The sequence below is a fragment of the Marmota flaviventris genome, chromosome 6, assembly GCF_047511675.1.
Source record: "Marmota flaviventris isolate mMarFla1 chromosome 6, mMarFla1.hap1, whole genome shotgun sequence".
Classification (NCBI taxonomy): Eukaryota; Metazoa; Chordata; class Mammalia; order Rodentia; family Sciuridae; genus Marmota; species Marmota flaviventris.
In genome coordinates, this window is record NC_092503.1 from 28709234 (window position 1) to 28729037 (window position 19804).

The following is a 19804-nucleotide window of genomic DNA, read 5'->3' on the forward strand; positions in this document are numbered from 1 at the left end:
TTTGTTATTCTTGTTACTGTTTTGTTCTATTACAACAATTAATATAAAGTTCATTGGATGTATTTTAGTGGCTCAAATAAGATCTATATACTACACATAAAATTTTATAGATTTTATAGTTTAGAAACTTTGTTGTCATGATTTAAGAGTTTCATTTAGATTCTTTATAATTATTTTCTAATCTATAAAGTGTGGAAAATAATACCAAGTCCATTTCCTAACAGAACAGTGCATATTAAATGAGTTAATAAAAGGTATTGATGATATCGTCCCATAAAAACAAATGATATATATCTAATTGAAACAAATTTTTAAAAAGAACAAATGATTATTCATGATATCATTGCTATTTTGTTATAAACACATTGTGGGTAACTGCTGCACTGACTTCAGATTAGTTCAAGTATGTATTTCTCCCAAGCCTCATAAGTAAGGAAGTTATATAGTTTGTTATAAATACTTAATGGCTACTTATCTATCCTAACATCTCTGGTTAAGAACTACAATGTGATTCTCCTTGCCTTTTGATTATGGTTTCTTTAATACAAAGCATTCAATTGTAAGCTGTGCTGATGATCCAAGATAAATCTCAAAAGACTCAGAAGCATGAACCCAGACTTTCTGACAATTTTTAAAACCCAAATCTTTCTCACTGTCAGATACTCCACATATGTGTTAGAGCTTCTTATAAACTCCCAAGTGAACATTTAATTCTCCCTAAAATGCAGCAAGAGATAGTCACCAAGGCAGCAGAGCAGCAATGACTCCACAGGACATCATCATATTTCATGTATGTAAAATGAGAAGCCTTCTTACCTAGCATGCAAACACATTTGGCATTCTGGTCAGGGTTCTCAAACAAGATTTCGCCACACCTCTGAAATAGAAGGATAGCTGCAGTTAAAATTTTAAGATGTCATCATCAGGATTCTCAAGGCAATATATTCATGAAATATGAAAATATTATGATGTTATTCTATTCTCGTTTTCGTAGTTAATTGAGTCTGGGGACTTATGCATAAACAGAGATTTTGCCGATAGTAAAATATCTGAAAGGTAATTTGGGATAGATTGTTCCTGCATGCCCCTGGTCCCTGCCTGTGTGCTCCCATGAGAAGTCATGGCTTGAGATGCACTTAGTTTCTATATCAGTGTAACATAGGCAATATAGGGCCCATTAACCTGAGTCTAATCATCCTCAAGTTTAATCCTTAGCACCTACATTATTCTAAACTAAGCTGTGTGCCTGACACTTAACTCTCTGAACTTGGTGTGGGGCAGAGATAAAGACATGAAGTGGCATTTATAATGCTTTTCTTGAACCCACAGACTCATAGAAATATCAATTTTCATATCTATTACAGTTTTAACTCACTTTTTAAAACTTTTTAAGAAGACAGAGTCTACAGATACAATCAGTTATTGGAGAATTTGTGTGATAAATGAAATTGGCAAATGGTTAGAACCTGAATATATAAATAAATCCACCAAATCAATAAGAACATAACAAATAATCTGAGAGAAAAAATGGGTAAAGGGTATGAACAAGCAATGCATGGAAAAAGAAATCTGGATGGCCAATAAACATAGAAAATATATTTATACCAATAATCAGGAATAAGCAAATTATATGTAATTTGTTTTGAACTCATTGAGTTGACTAAATTTAGAAGTCTGGCATTAACAAATGTTTTCAGAAATGTAGAGTCTGGGTTGGAGTATAAAATGACAACCACTTTGGAAAAAATTGGCGAAAATATAACAAAGTTAGAGAAATTTTCAAATGCAACTAAAATGCTCTGGTAAAAAACAGATAAATGTCAGTCATAATTAGAGGATTACATGATAGGTAAAGTGGATTAAAGCTATAGATGCTCTAAAACATCTAATATATAACATATATATATATAATTAAAAAATTGCAGAATATTCAAATCATAAAATACATATATTTTTCTAATCACATAAAACAATGTTTAAGTCATATAAAATTATAATGTTAATCAAAAACGTTTATCAGTTGAAAATGTCTAAAAACATTTATATATTGTTTATGGACATATTAACTTATAGAAAAAGCATAAAAAAATTCAATAAATAAAAAGAGAAACATCAAGTACAGGTTGGGAGGAAGAGATCTAGAGAAATGAAATGTCAAAGGTCACACAGGGATTATCAATTTTTTCTATAATTATTTGAAAACTGAAATTATTTCTTACACTTTTTTTCTATGCTTGAAATATTTAACAAGAAAGAATTTCCACAAAGCACAATACTAAATACAAATCTAAAAATGGCTGTTTTATACATGTATCCCTGTACCTGTCTCCCTGGGAGGCCATTGGCAGAAGATTGGATGGACTGTCTCCTCCAATAACTCTTCTTACCACTTACTTCCTTTGCCCTTAAGAAACTGAGAGCCTGCTACCTGCAACATTCTCCTCTCATTTCCACCTTTCACAACTTGGTTGATTCCACTCCCATCAATCTTTATTGTATCTGTACTTAATATATTATAAGATAAAGTGATTTAAAAGGGAATAATTCCTCATGTTCTTCACACCTAATTATGGGATCCTCCGGTACAAACAGGGAAAAGGATGAAGTCATTATTTTCAAATCAGCCCATCTTTTGGAATGACCTACATTGTGCACAAAGAGATGAATAAATGGCTCAGAGATATGAAAAGGAGGTAAGCTACTTTGGTGAGCCAAGAGGATGGGCTGTGGAGGAGGGAGGCTTGGTTCTGCGGAAGGTTAAGAGGGCACTGAATTCTAATGGAGACTCAGTATCGTGAGCTTTCTTCCCAGCTACTGTGCTGACCTCACGTGATATTTATCATGCCACTTAATCTCTTCATGCTTCATTTCTTTGTAAGTAACATGGGCTGTAGATATGTGCCATCAAGTCAGGTCAAGGAGCAAATGTGAGGATTAATGACCTGTGGAGTCTAATCCCCTGTTTGTTCCTGTTTTGTTTGTGTTTGGGGAGAGGTTAAACCCTTATAAATAGCTAGGATCTATTTTCTGCATCACCTGCTTTTCAAAGTGGTATTTTAATGACCTGAAAGAGTTAATAATTATTTTTAAATAAAAGGTCAGAGGTTTTGAAAATGTTTTCCACTTCTTGGCAGAACAAAGTCCCAGGAAGCTCTACCGATCTATATTCTGGATTCTACAAGGAAATAACTTGGGAGTGTTTTCTTGCCCTTTGTTAGTGACGAAGTCCACATCCAAGCTGCCACGGAAGAGCTTTCCTTCTTTACTCGCAGGGCCTTCCTGCAAGTAACAGGTGGATGTTGCATAACTTCCCATGGCTACTATAAGCCAAGGGCAGCCTTGTTTATGTCTTCCCTGGCCATGAACATAGCTAGGAGGGGTTTCTGAAACTTCTATGAGGCATGCATTCCATAAGAGTCATGGCCTGCCTGGGTTCACTGACTAGACAGGCTCATCGCCAGGCAGCAAAGCAGGTACTGTGTCCCTTCCAGTGAGGACAAGGCAATCAGACCTCTTCCTCAACTTGTCTCCCTGGTGGTCTGGGAAATGGCTGAAACACCTTTAACAAGGTCTTTAATTGCCCTGGTTTATAACATTACCTGATGATGGTAAGAGATTTTAAAGCAATGCCCAGAGGGGAATCTGATTGTTCTCAGGATTCTTTCCAGTGCTTTTTCTCATTGATGGCTGTGTTTACTGGGCCTTTGCTGCCAGGCTTCTTCCTGCTGTGAAACCCAGGGTGATGACCCAGTTTTGGAGATTAATTAAGCTAAGCCACAGGGTCCAAGTCTCAGAAAACTGCAGGCTCTGCCGTGGGGAAGGTCTTGTGTCCTGCTGGATTCTGGGGTGCTGCAATCCTCCTCTTCAATGCTCTGGTTATGCTCATTGGGACTTCCCATTCCAGCAACCTGCTGCTGAGTAACTCTGACTTTGTACTTGGTTCTGCTTGTCAGGACTCTTCCTAATTCTCAGGATCCCACCTCTCCTTAGGGACTCCAACTTTGCTTTGTCTTCTGTGCCTGAAATACTGATATCATCTCACCTTGTTCCTGTCCAACTCTCCCAGTGAACATTGCCCCCAGATAATAGGAAATTGTTATTGAAATTCTCATCCAAAGGATTGGAGCCTTGCTAGCATCAGAGAAATCCTCCTGATGTGTGGTCTCCTTCTGAAGCCCATAGGATACCATGCTTATGAACTCATGTGTAATGCTGATTCCCCCATAGACCATGAAGAACCAAATCCTGTTCATTAATGTTCTTAATATGTCTCATTGTTGTAAACCTGGTGCTTTATACATTCCAGGTTCCTGATAACTCTTTGTGGACTAGGTATACTAAATATCTGTGAACTAGCTCACATTTGTTGAGTGTACACTATAGACTAAGCATTTTTCTGTACATCTACCATCTGTACACCTACTGTCTCATACTCTAATTATACTCTTTTCATAGTAGACAACTTAGGCACAGAGGGTACCACTCACTATAGAATCCTCTCCTCCAATTAATGAGAAGATAAAGGCTGACAGGTTACTCCATACTTTACCAAAATACAAAAATCCCAATATTGGCTACTTTGGGTCTCCTCATTGTCTTGGCCAACTAGATTATCTCTATTGATGTCTCCTTCTCTCACCCATTAACAGCTTTTGTTTGTAAGGGTTGCACCTGTAAGAGCTCATGCTTTAGATTAGACTGACCTAATTTTAAATCCTGTTTCTACCTCCTCTTATATACTGTATTATCATGGGCAATTTATTTAGTTGTGCCCAACCTGCTTTCTTATTTATGATAGGGGGTAATATTATCTATGTCATAGGATCATTGTCAACTTGGTTTTTAATCCATTATGAATGAGAATGACCTAGTTTAAATAATTGTGAGGGGGGTTGTACTGTAAAAATAAGAATTAATAAATTTAGTTCATCCATGAAAATTCAATTTTAATTCCCATCATGATTTAGGAATAAAAATGAAAAAAAAAAACCCTTAATTTTAGAAGTCAGAGTATTTCACAAGTTGTTTGCTATTTCTTACTTATTAAGAATTTTCTTTATCAAATTCAAAATTTGACCTTTATTCAAGAAAAAATATTGAATGTTATTAAATTTTGCATCTGTTATTTAGAAATCAACCTAAGTGTCAATCGAAGTTTGGATGGATAAACAAAATGTGGCATATACACATAGTAGAATATTACTCAGTCAGAAGAAGGACATTTGTGACATCATGGATGATCTTGGAGAGCATTATGTTATATAAAATAAGCCAGGCACAGAAAAACAAATACCATATGAACTTACTTATAGGTATAATCTAAAAAAAAATTGAATTTTTAGGAGCAGAAAATAGAATGGTGGTTACCAGGGACTGAAGGAGAGGGGTACTAGGGAATTGTTGGTCAAAAGGTACAAAATTTCAGTTAGACAGGAAGAATAAATCCAAGAGATCTCTTGTACACCATGATGACTAGAGTAATCACAGTATATTATAATTCATGAAAGTTGTGTACTTACAAAAATAGTAAATATACATGTAATGCACGTTAATTAGCCTGATGAAATCATATATTTCAGGACAATACAATAAAGTATGTTTCTCTTGATTGAACTATGTTTTTTCATTATTTTAATCACAAATTTAGTTGTGAAAATTGATATCAGGAGTAATTTTAAAACTCACACATAAGTTTTAAAATTTTATCCTGCTAAGGAAAAATATTGTCTGATATAATCGTATCCAAATATTGATAATAGTATTACATACTCAAAAGAAGTTATTAAAAGAGTAAAAAGCTCACATTTTGATTTTATTGTTTAGCTTTCACTGCTCCTAGCTTTCTTAAACCAATTAATGTTTTTCCTGATTCAAATAAGCTTTCATACATCTTTTCATTTTTCTGCGTACTTGTTATCACTTGAATGTATAGGTCTCAGCTGACCTCCAGCAACTAATCTTTTTACAGAAATTGTCTTGATACTTTTGGAAGGGAGAAAACATCTGCAAACAGATAAAATCCAGGATAGAAAGAAATCCTTGTTCCTAGGCTGGGATTGTGGCTCAGTGGCAGAGTGCCTAAGTGCCTTGCACTTACGAGGCACTGGATTCAATCCTTGGGACCACATAAAAATAAATAAAAAAGATAAAGGTATTGTGTCTATCTACAACTAAAAATAATAATGATGATGATTAAAAAAAAAGAAAAAGAAATCCTTATTCCTTGAGGGTTGGCTCCAACCAGCTGAGACCATACAGTGTTTTGCAAGAAGGTAATGTTAACTCTTACCAGGAAAATAATTAATTGGTTATGACTATTTGATTTCCTACTCAAATTTTTAGTTGTTGTTGTTCTTTTTCTTCTTCTTTAGCAGAAAAGAATTTAATAAAGGAAATTAGGTCCTTATAAAAGTACTGGAGGATCAGGCTATAGACTGGTCCTCCATAAATGACTCTGTTCAGCTCTGCAAAATTGGCTCACCAAGATGTGAGCTTGCTAGGCTGGTGGAACCACAATTGGGAAAGAAGAGAACCAAGAGGCATCAGTGAATTGTTAACTTTAAGAACACAGCACATGGCAGTGATCAAAGAATTAGAAAGCTATTGGTGCACAAGGCTCTTTGTTGAATATTGAATGCTATTGCAGAAATGTAGAAAAATTCAACATCTTCAGAACTGTGCTTGATAGTCCATTAAAACAAAACAAAATAAAAAGGACCATGATATAGGACTACACTCCTTTTGGAAAAAATGTATATCATTTTGGAAAAAGAAATATATAATTTCGGGAAAAAAAAAAAAAAAAAACATCAAACCAGTTTCCTGAACTGAAAAAGCAGTTACCATGGTCAGAACTTTGGGAAGTTGTAGGACTTCAGTGGAAAGTGAAATGTATCTCATCTGTCTCTGCATCAACAAAGACAATAGAAAAAAGGCAGGGCTGGGGTTATAGCCTTGCATGCACACAGCACTGGGTTTGAACCTCAGTACCACATAAAAATAAATAAATGAAGATATTGTGTCCATTTACAACTAAAAAATATTTTAAAAAATAAAACAGAAGGCAAAGATCCAGCACAGGCTGCCTTCACTCTCTTTTTAATCCCAACTCTAAGAATATTGATTCTTCTGCAAGTTTGCCAAATATTACATGAGTAAAACAGGCAAATGCTTGTATGCTCTCTGTTTTATTTGCTCACTTTCATATTTCTAAATGTCTAGGACAATGACTAATACTTAATGAGCACAATGCTTAAATGAATAACAAATTTCTTATTGTAACTCTGTGGGATATATTAGAATGAGCATAAAATTTTTTCCCTGTGCACTTACGTTTATACACCAATAAGTGCTGCCATTGATGTGGCCACATCATGTGTAGCTGCAATTGGGTGATAAAGGGATGGAATTTGACATGGAGGAAAACATTACAAAAATGAATCTCTTCCTATCTTGCAGTTTCTCCAAGCAGAGAACTGAATGGTACTAACCAAAACCTGACTCTTAGAAGATAGGCCTAGAGAGAAAATGGCTTAGGTCTATAGAGCATAAAAATACAGCTTCTGTTGAGACAGGGCTTCTTAAAGTCTAGCAGAGCCTAAAAGTGTGGAAACCCATTAATGTCTATCAACTGTACAAATGGCATTATTGAGTGCTGTGTGTGTACAGGCACTGTACCATTTGTGTGAAATTCAGGCTAGATTATGTCCTCCAGGGAGGTTCATAACCTAGTCTTAAGTCAACATGGAAAACTAAGGGCACTTTCAATGGTGGGCACTGGACAATGCCAGGGGACATTGCTAAAGGCTTCCAAAGATAGATAACTCTAGGCCTGGTTCTGAAGGACAGGAGACAGTTGGCTGGCAGAACAGAGGGCTCATCCACGTAGAAGAAGCTGCCTGCACAAAGCCCTGTCAGGATCACACAAATAGTTGCCAAGGACAGAAGCAAACAGATGAGATTGGAAAAGAGTAAGGGCCAATAGCCATTTAAAAATATTTCTGGTCTGAGCTATAGAGGGCTGGTTTGCTTTTGAAGAGCAAGGATGTTTAATGAACTCTTTGCATTGTAACAAATAACTTTAATGGCACCAGATATCTCCCAACAGTCTTGCCTGACATCTTTTCTTGTCAATTTCTTATTCAAAGAGGGTAAATGAGCCTGAAGTGCAACTTATCCTCCCCACCTTTTTGAATTAGTTCATAGAATGATGACCAAAATGAATTCCCCAGCCATCCAACAGGAACTTCATGTGAGGCTGACTTCTGCTACTGCTGAAGCCATTAGCACCTAGAGTTGAGTGCATCACAGTTTCCCTGCTCCTGGAGGATGAATTTTCAGGGTCTCCTTCTTTACAGTGGCCCAAGTCCACACTATTTTACGCAGGCCTGTCTACTGCGTGGGTGGCATAGTCAGGCCTTAATCTCTAAACACTGTGGCAGCCCTCAGCACTCCGGTGCCAGAGGACGGCAGATTTGGAACAGGGGCAGATTTCAGTCAAGCTCATGTTTTCCTTCCTAAGCTTTTCCAGTTAAAGAGCAGATTTCCATCCTTTTGCAGGCTGTTAAAACGTCAGACTAATAAGTTTTCAACAATCTGTCAGTGCAGATCCCCAGCATCAACCTGGCACTGCCTTAGAATCCTGGTCTCATGGTCCAATCCAACCTCAGCCAGTCAAAATAAGAGACACACCAGCAAAAGAAAAAAAAAAAAGGATAATCACCTCAGGCTGAGCAGAAATTCTTAACAAATCCATTGTTGCCAACAGTCAACAGCAATTCTGCGGGCTGCATAACCTGGGGTAACCCTTCAGGAAGGGCCATCCCTCATAAACCTCTAATTAGCTATGGTTAGGAGTGACTTGAAAGATATTAATGCTATTGCTATTGGAAAATGAGCCTACCAGCTTTTAACAGCTTTGTTTTCTTCTTCAGTCAAAGAACAAAATGTTAGCTCAATGGCGTATGCTTTCTATTAGAGAAGTGCCAGCAGCAGCAATCTCCAGAGAGTCTCTCAGCATTTTATTACATACCCCTATTTTTAAACGTTTAAAAACTACTTATTACGAACCAAAACTTGGAAAACCTGGTTTCAGCCCAAGAGTACTTTTTTTTAAGTTATTAAGCAAACATTGGGAATGCAGAGCTTTTTTCTGTCATTCCAACCCTGGACAGTAGAGGGTACTAGGAAGGCTGTATTGCTACCTTCTGTTTGATCCCCATAAGGAACATCCTGGGGTCAGATGGCAGGCAGGCAAGTATAGTTGTTGTGTCGGTCTTGACTTCCAATGCACACATGAAGATGCACATCAAAAACTGCATTTTGCGGGGCTGGGGTTGTGGCTCAAGTGGTACAGTACGCGCCTAGCATGTATGAGGCACTGGGTTAGATCCCCAGCACCACATAAAAAAAAAAATGATATTGTATTCACCTAAAACTTAAAAAAAAACCCTGCAGTTTTCACTATGCAAAACAACGATTATAGCCTCTGGGCAAGCATGATTCCAGCTAAAACTGTACTTGTAAAGATGATTGGCATGGACTATTTTTGAATCTCTTTCCAGTACACTCAGTTATAGGAACTGGGCAGGCACTGGGTGCAAGCACATTGGGAAGAATTCTGGTATGGACTCTGAGAATTTTTCTATAATATATATATATAAATACATATGCCAGAGATCTGGATAAATACTGCAAAAATTGTGTGAGAATTTTGCAATACCATTTCATCTTTTCTTTATCATCTCAGAGTCTCAAGGGTTGACAACTAGCTACAGCTACTTTTCAGAGAGAGAGATGGCTACTTCTATGAAAGCAAGTAACTAAAGCCATAAACATTTAATAGACATTATAGTGAATTATGAAAGGTGAAGTATATATAGTTCCTTATTGTTGCAGAAAACAGGAAGTAGTATGGAAGGGGGACAGATTGGTATACACAGTAGAAAAAAAATTAGCATATTGAGGTTCAAATCCCAAGCCTGTCTCTTACTAGTTGTGCAATCATTGGCACATTTTATCTTTTTGAATTTCATCACAGAGCTGAGGGAGTAACAATGCTCTCTCCTCTACCAAATAATGCAATACATATGAAAACATCTTATGTGCTCTAAAACCCATAGTGTGGCCTGGTATGTATGTGGTTTTGTGGAAGGAAGGCGGCGGAAGTAGGATTTGGCCATTTGGCGATCCTCTGTACAGGATAGAAAGCACATTCTTCCATGTGAGTCATAGGGCATTAAGAGGAGAAAAAAGTTCTCTGCCTGAGATGGAGAACACTGGTCATTCAGAGGGTAACCCACAAAGCCAAAGGTCTGGATGGAGATGGTAACCCTTTTCAATGCATCCTTATCCTTGGTATTGAGGAAAGGGAAAAAACCCAAGTGGATTTGGGAAAGGGGGTCCTTATAGGTGATTACACAAACTAGCCACATCCTGGTGGGCATGAAAAGGTTTCTGAATAATGTATTCTGTTTGGCAGAGGAGATGAGAACTAATATTAATCAAATCTCAGAGGGGTTGAAGCACTAGATAAGCTGTGAATGTGTTTATTATGGTTACCACAAACAGTAGGTGCAAACGTCTAGAGGTGATTGAGAAGACGAAGGGAATTTAGAATGGCAATGGGGGATGGGATTCAGATAATCAGGGGAATCAGGGAGTGGAGACACTTGAGGCTGGGAAAGATGGCAGGGGCCAGGTCACGAAGGGCCTTTTGGATTCCATTTCGTGACCAGAGATAGGCTTAGATTCTGTAGGCCGTGGATCCGAAAAAAAAGTCACTGCAGGTCACAGGTCACATGTTCCAGGCAGTAGAGATGCCAAAAGTGTTCAGAAGGTTTTTGAGCTGGGAGTGCTGACGGTAGCCATGTTTGCTGGCTCAGGTTGCTCTCCGTCACTCTTGACATATCCTTAAGTGGGAAAAAGCTTCTGCCAAGTGGGGCACTGCCTCATTATGGAGCTTGCTGACACCATCCCTCTTATCCCTACTGCTCATAGTTGTGAGAATCAACAAAGTTCAGTGTACCACCAGAACAGGTTTGCCTCAAGCAGGGTGTTCACAAGCATATTTCTGTACATTTCGTATAATCCATACGGATTTTACAAGGAGTAGATCACAGATATGAGAATGCAACTTGTCAAATTTTCAAACCAAGCATGGATAGATTATGAAGACCAGGGCCTTCTGAATCATGCACAGGGTTAAGGCTGAGGATGCACTGAAAGGGATGATCAAGTCCTTGGAAACTAGCAGATGGAGGAAGTAGGGCTCTGGAGCAAAAGTCCTTCCCTAACCCTTTGAAGGGCATCTCCTCCATAGAAACTCTGGGAGAGAGGGTTGCAGTTCCAGGAAGTCATTCCCTTGCTCAACTGTCACCTTCAGAAGGAGATTTGAACAAGTACAGAACTCTACATTCCTGCCCTGCCCTCTCACTATGTGCAGTAACACTCTAGCCCTGTTGCTGCCACCCCTGGAACACTGACACAGTGAGCACTTGGAACCAGCGTTTCTGTCTTACCCATTGCGTTGCCAACAAATATGTACTCAGAATTGCTAAGCTTCAGCCATCTGGTTGAAAAGCACAAGCTTTAGATGTTGGTTTTCCTGATTTACACTGCAATTTTCAAGCAACTTTATAAGACCCTGCAGACAGCAAAAGCTTAATAGGTAATAACAATAGTTCCAAATCTTTGTAAAGACATCATGATTCAGAGATTCATGGGACTTCATCCAGCCTGCAACTGAATGAATATTTACTCAGGACAAAGGAGTATTATAATGTGCTCCTCGTAGCTCAGTACAGCAATGCTCCTGTACATAAACCAACAATTAAATGTAATCCTATACACTTATAGCTTTAAAAGAAATTCAAACCAGTCCTTGGAATTAAATAACCCCAGTGCTAGAGAAAATGACTTCCAGAACATCAAGCCCAACATGCAAACACAGGGCCTCTGAGCCACAAAGGAACAAACACTTTTCCACAGGGATAAGGGCCTGTTGTATAACTACTTGTGAGGTCAAAGATCCAGATGTTCCCATAGACAATCAAAAAACTATTACTGGTCAAATCATGTTGACCATTTCCATATGGACAGCTCTGAGACATGGATTTGGCTTTAAAATGGAGATTTCTGTAAACTCTACTGGCAATTAATGGCAACCCCACACCAGAGCTGGAAAATCCAATATCTTGAAGGCATGACTGACTAAGCTAAAAGGGAAAATGAAATAGTGCACATTTTGCTAATAGTTATATTCTGCTTTGGTATAATTCATTAAACCTCACAATATACTTCAATAAGGGCAATATTTGAAAGATACCTCCTCTTGGGTCTCCCTCCTTTCATCAAGGTAGAGGCTTTCTGTCTAATTCACTGTTGTTCCCCAGCATCTAGATCAATGTCCATCACACCATAAATTCTCAATAAATATTGCTTGATGGAAAGAATGAATGAATGATTTGGGACAAAAATATACCCAACCTGCTCATTAGTGTGTGGCAGTCAAGTTAAAAATCTGTGAGATGGTAAAACTCTTCAAAGAGATGAGTAAGAGGGTAAGAGGGTTGAATTATAGATTTAATGCCATTATTCCACTAGGAACTTGTCATCTGGAGCTATGCCGTGTATGGAACATGTATGCTAGAGTCCAACCTGAAGGTTAGGACTTCTCTAAGTAGTAGAGTTTTGAAAGATAATATTCTCTGGAAAGAAAGAATTTTAAGTATATATATTTTTACAACAAGCAGCTTTATACTGTTAGGTATTTTTTGTTGTTGTTGTTGTTGTTTTGATACTAGGGATTGAACCAGGGGCACTTAAATAATGGAACCACATCCCCAGCCCTTTATTTATTTATTTTTTTGGTACTGGAGATTCAGTTCAGGGGCCTTAAACCACTGAGTCACAACCATAGCCCTATTTTGTATTTTATTTAGAGACAGGGTCTCACTAAGTTGCTTAGTGCCTTCCTGTTGCTGAGGCTGGCTTTGAACTAATGATCCTCCTGTCTCAGCCTCCTGAGCCACTGGGATCACAGCATGCACCACCTCAGCCAGTCCAAACCCTTTTTAAAAATTTTTATTTAGAGGCAGGGTCTTGCTAAGTTGCTCAGGGCCTTGCTAAATTACCAAGACTGGCTTTGAACTTGTGGTCCTCCTGCCTCAACTTCTGGAACTACCGAGATTACTGGCATGAGCCACGGTGCCTGGCCTTCACTGCCAAGTATTAAACAAAGAAACAAAATGTGTTTTAAATGTTCAGAGTCCATACCAGGAAAATGGAGGTCATACCTACATTCTATCTCATTAGCATAGATAGGCATAAAGATAAAATTGGCAAAGTATTTCAAATATCTAAGAAGAAAAATTTTATGACGGTTGGTGCGGATCACTTGTGGTAGTGGGTTCTGTGTTGTTGACAGCTTGTAGTTCTTATCTAGTCACTTCATTACTTCAAGAGCCTTTTATGAAAGTAGAGATAATCATTGATTTGAGGTTTACTTTTTATTAGTATTCATGCTCTTACAAAAGCACTTAGTGAAGTAACTAAACTGTAAACACCAGAGAGATGAACACCAACAGACATAGAAAGAGAGAGTACTTTATTATTTGTTCACTGATAATCAATCACAAATCATTTCGGTATCTTTAAGTTATTAAGACTAATTAGGAGAGAGTTGGATCATTTGGGACCCTAAAATTATAAATGCAGAGAGAAGACTCTTTAAATGAGGGGACAAAAAAAATCAGAGTCTTGGAAAGTGTCAATAAAGTTCATACTTCACTAGCTTTCCAGAAAGTCTGCCTGTGAAACTGACCTTGCAATATGAGAAATATTTATCAACTAACAATTATTATCAATTAATTGATGTTTAGTGAACTAGCAAATTTTTATATACTAAAACTTTTAAACCTAATGACTTAAAACTATTTACTCTCTGCATTCTTAACAAAGCAAAACCAAAACTGAACACATTAATAGCAAATTGCTTTCATAAAGCAATGCACAAAAACATCAATTTTATTAAGTTACTAGTCTTAAGTTTGGGAAGACTGGGCTACTTAAGCACAAGCACTGTGCCTCAGCTCTGAACAGTGATATCTACAGAATATTTGGCAGAAAGCAGGTACCTAGAAAATGCTCTTCAGTGCATGGCTGAATGAAGAAAATATCACATACCAAGAAATGTGATCATCAGTTTAATGACTTGCATGAAATTCAGACATGTTGGCACAAGCATTTCTGGAGATCACTGATAAGTATGAAATTTTGCACACTAAATTCACACACACATGATGTACATCATGTTACCATTTTCTAGTACACTGTAACTTAGTGGTTAAAAGTCCAGGTTTTTGTCTGAAGTCTAACAATACTTTGAATCTTAGCTCTACCATCTCCTAATCCTTTTGACCTTAGAAATTGGCTTATTCTTTTTTTTTTCCTAAGCCTTTATCTTCTTACCTAAAAATCTGAGACAATACAGACTTGTTTGGAGACTAAATGTGATACCACACACAAATTTCTTAGCACAGTTCCTAGTACACAGGAAGTATACAATACATGACATCTATACTATAATACCCTACACACTGTCTTCATGAGTTCAATCAGCAAAGAAAGAAACACTTAACACCTCGCTCTTCACTCTGGGCATCTTACCATTTACCTTTCAATCCAAGTGACTCTTTGCTGTTCCCTTTGTTTCCCCTAAAAATTTGTGTCTCCAGATCTTTGAGGAAGTAGAAACTAGAGGCAGACAGAGAGCTTGGGCTTTGGAGTCTGGCGGCCCATGTGTGGCACAACCAGCCATGTGATCTCAAGAAACCTTCTGAGCTTGCTTCCTCATCTCTAACATGTGATGAAACCTGTCTTCCTCCCAGGGTTGTCCTAAGGCTTACATATTATCAGGAAAGTTCCTGGCTCAATAGTATGATTGTATGAATGTAATACGTATATATGTATTTATCTCTCATGTTCTCTACTTTTTGAAATTCAATGTCTATCTCCCTCTTCCCACATGTTCAGATAATCCCTATTATTCAAGGTCCCACTGAGATGGTGATCCTTTATGAGACTTTCCTGGTTTTTTTTTGAGCCTAAGTTGACCTTCTCTTTTCCTGTATTTCCTGTAATTCTTTTAGCCACTTTTTACTTCACTTTTTTTTTTAACTTTATCCATTAGATTTCAAAAACCTTAAGGCCTGAATCCAGTATAGGTGTGTATGTCTGTGTTTCTGTGTATTCTAATAGAAAATACTTAACGAGCATCCATTTAAATCTTGCCTGTGCCCTGCCTTCCTCTACAAAGATTTTGAGGTTGATTATATTTCTCTTTCTGATGGAGATTTCCCTTTCATTTTTTGTATACAGATCAGCATCCCCCATACATATACACCTGCATACATGTACATTGCAAAGGATAATAAACCTAGCCTAAAGCCTTCAATTAAAACCTCAAAATGTTTCAAAAAGCAATATGAGTGCACAGTACTGAGATCATGGTGGCATTATGCTCTTCATGTTAAAATCTCCTGTTTAATTTCAAGGTATTTAGAGGGGAGGTGTTCCCTTATAATACTTTCTATAATAGATCTTGTTATTATTCCAGGAAAAAAATTGTGATTATAAATGAAAATATTAAATATTTGGAATCAGGAAGTAATACTCAGTTACTTCCTTGGCCTGTCACCATTCATACCTTTACTTTTATGGATGCCAACATTCTTTCAGAGCCCTTCATTACTGAAACCCTGCTTTGTCTAAACCCCAGGGGTAATTTTGTTTTCTGTCTTCAAAATGAATGATCTTGATATTGGATAACATTCTCAATGTTATCTGTAAAAACAGGCCATTGTTTTTACATTGGTACTTCTTATACTATTGTCTATATCGGGTGATCAAAGGATATTTTTAAAAACATAGCATTTAGTTGAAATTCATGAGTAAAAGCATAAAATTATGGAACTGGGTCCAAAATACATTTCCAAAAGCTGGACCTGGTTTTATTATCTTTAAAGTTAATTATTCATTGGGCATATGTGTTCATTATGGAAAATAGTTGTTAGTTGCTATTTAAAAATTTTAGACCTGAATGTGGCTTTAAACCACTAAAAAAGAAAACGAATATCTTTTGTGATCTTCAGTGTGCAAAATCTTTACTGTAAGGCAAATTTTAAGGAAGATAAAATAATAACTTATTAACAACTGGTGATTCAAATATGTGGTTAGGTGCATTGACAAGAATGCTTCCTCATAAGGAAATTATTTTGATGATCAAACTAATGTCAAAGGGCTCTGGCAAACAATACTCTTAAAAATGAAATATTACACATACTTTAAGCTGCACATGTAACTCCAAGTAGCCTCGGAAATCTTATTATTGTATAATAAAATGAACATACCATAATCTTAGTCATGCATGCACTGCTAAAGTATCTGGAGATTAGTATTTCAAAAATAATTTCTATAACCTTTATGATGATTATTTTTTTCTAGCTCAGTTGCACAAGTCAGAATTCTAGATGTCCCACTTTTACTTCTCCCCTTTTCTCACTGCCTATCACCTCTAATCTCTTGGGCCTCAGAGTAGTTTTGTCTTCAAGTTCATTTGCTTCTATTTCTCAAGTCCATCTAGTTTCCCCCAATCCCCTGCCAGGGCCTCAGTTCTCACAGCACACTTGCCGTGAACTTTGATTTCTGCAAAGCTGTCCTAAGAATCCACTCCATTCTAATTGTCACATAGCATTCAGAGTTACCATCTGAACTAGTCACTCCCCCACTCCAAAACCCTCAGTGCCTACTCTTTGCCCTGACGATTACCCATAATTCCTAGTTGGGCACTAGCAGAACTGCATACTGCTTTGGGTTTAGTGATCTACTACTCTTCAATGCTCATTCTTCTGCCTCTGCCCTCTCACTGAGGATCTTCTCCTTATCCATCCTTCTAGTTATGGTTGTGACATCACCTGGTCCTCCTGAAGGCCTTCTTGAATCTTTACATTTCTGTTAAGAGCCTCTCCCAAGCACCCTCAGTCACCCAGCCATTCACTGAAGCATCAATCACACGGACATATTTTCCTAGTTTAATCCTCCCTCCATATCCATGGGGAATTGCTACTAGGATCCCTGTGGATACCCAAATCTGCAGATGCTCGATTACTTATATAAAATGATATAGTATTTGCATATATCCTATGTCATATGTATATCATACCATATACTTTATTTTTGAACTTTTTATTTGTTCTTTTTAGATATACATGACAGTAACATACCGTATACTTTAAATTTTCTCTATATTATTTACAATACCTAATACAATGTAAATGCTACCAAATTAGTCATTATACTATAAAAGTTTGTGCATGTTCAATGCAGATATCATTTGTTTAAAGAAGTATGTCCACAGTTGGATGTATATGGATATGGAAGGTTGACTATAGAAAAAATCAGGGAAAGACTTTAATTTATCTTCAATGGCTTTCTTGTGTCTTACCAAGGGTCACATACTTAATAGGTTCTTAATAAGTGTTTGTTGAATGAAGGAAGGAAGGAGTCAGGAATAGAATGACATGTGATACTATTAAAACAAAAAGGAATACTCACAAAAGTTTACTTAGCAATCTAAGAGTAATCAACATAGTGTTTAGTGTCTACAGTATAAGAAAACCTAGATTCAAAACAACAAACAAACAATAAAAACCCTCAAAAATCTTTTGATACCAGAATTTTTGTCTGGTTGAAAAGCAGACTTTTGTACCTGATAAATGAGAATTCATACCCTATTTGAATCAAATGTATGATATGTCAAGATCATTGTATTGTCTTGAACAACTAATAAAAAAATAAATAAAAAAGATGGAAAACAAAAAAAATGTAAGCCAGATGCATTGCATACTTATCTGTTTGTAATTAGCATAAAAAATATCACTGGAAATGAGCAGCATGCGGTGCAGGGGGATTATCTTTATCTTGGACCTCTGCTTATCTAGTAATTATAGACATGTGATCTGTTGGTATTTTTAAGTTTAGATTCATTAGAAAAAAAATCTCAACATCAAAAGTATCAATACTAAATTCTTTCTTTGTTATCAGCACACATTACTGTTTTGAGATATTATTATCTATGGCTAAATATATACCTAAAAACTATAAGAGCCATTTAAACAGTTTGCATTATAGACCAAGATCCAATCACTTGTAATTTTTTATATTTATAAATATCATCTCAATTTTATGACTTTACCATGAGCTAATCTTTGTTTTCTTGCTTCCTCTAAATCCAAAGAATATAAAGAAATTTACTTTGTTTATGAAAAAGCAAATTCAATTGAGAAAAGATACATTTTCTATTTGAGGAGACATCATTTAGAAGGATTGAAATTTAAAGCTCAAGATCAACATTAAGTAGTGAAAATGGCCTTTGTAAGTGACCAAAATCAACAAATCATTGAATGAAACTAAATTCTATCTGCTCCCCAGATCCAGCAGAAAGGGCACCTTCCTTGTCTATCTCTGCCCCCTTCTCTGTGATATTGCTCTTTCAGCCATGTAACTCACTCTTCACCAAATCTTCATGCCAATTTGCAGAGAATTATTTTCATTCTCTGCTTTATAAGCAATAATTTTAAGTTAGGGTTTATTACCTTATTTAGATTTTAAGCTCTCTAAGGTTTGGAAGTTTTTCTTCTCTTTGGGTCAAATGTAAATGTAGATAACACAAGTAATTTTGAATTAAATTGCTAAAAAATAGAAACAACACACATATATTTGATTTTGCTATTGTGTTTTTAAATTTCATTACCAATGACACACACCTGTAAAATTCCAAAGCTTTTAGTAGCATGATAACTTGGCAGTTACACAGGAACTATTTTCCCATGAGAATCACTTTCCATGGAATTTAATTTTTTTTCTCAGTTCCCAGAATGATTCCTAAGTTCCACTGATCACACACACACATACATAGACACACAACTTAGTAATTTCCACTTCTATGTGTTTACCAAAATGAATTATTACTTCATCTAACCTTAGCAAAGTATGATGATTGCCAATTTTATTGGTTCACCTCTCTTGCTCTAAGAAGGGTCTCTTAAATAATCTTTCTTAATTTGGGTAAGTTTTCCAAGTTGCCTGAATCATATTGTCTTTTATTTTACATACATTTGATATAAAAATAACTATACATTTTTCTTTTAAAAATGTGAAATATAAGGTGCATTGATTATCTCACTCTGGTGAGCATAAAGGTTATTCTATGCATTTGTTAAAATGGATGCTCCTGGGCTCTACAATGAGAGAGGAAAAGAATAGGACCCAGGAAGTTAAAAACTTGAGCAGCACCCCTGGTGATACTGATTCAGATGTTCTTTGATGATACCTGGGCAAATGCTGGCAAAGGGGAATGTATTTACTAAGAAGGTGAAGATCTGGGCTCCAGAGTCAGCACTGATCTTGAGCAAATTCCTTAGCCTTTATGAACCTCCACTTCATCATTGGCAAGATGAGAGACTTGGACTAGATGTTTCTAAATTCCTTTTGGTCCTAAATTATTTGTTTTTTGTTTAGTGACTTTTCTATTGAGCACAGTCTAGTAATGAGCAAAGAGAAGACTCTCATACTACTCCAAGTTCCAGAAAGGTAGGAAACCTAAGTCCCAGTTCCACCTCGGTGAATTAGGTAGATTTTTTTATGGTATGTGGTTCTCTTCAATTATTTGAATTCATTCCAACAATCTTTGTCTCATTTGACTTGACCAAAACTAGGTAAGTCAAGCGTACAAGAAGTTGGTCTA

At 36.7% G+C, this 19804-nt stretch overlaps 1 protein-coding gene across 1 annotated transcript in view; it reads right to left on the minus strand.

Moving 5' to 3' along the window:
- Pde7b (phosphodiesterase 7B) overlaps positions 1-19804 on the minus strand; it is a 318242-nt gene that overhangs the window by 216954 nt on the left and 81484 nt on the right. Inside the window, exon 2 of the mRNA XM_027938495.2 lies at positions 817-877. Within this exon, the coding sequence (XP_027794296.1) occupies positions 817-877 (61 nt within the window). The remainder of the gene's footprint in view (positions 1-816; positions 878-19804) is intronic.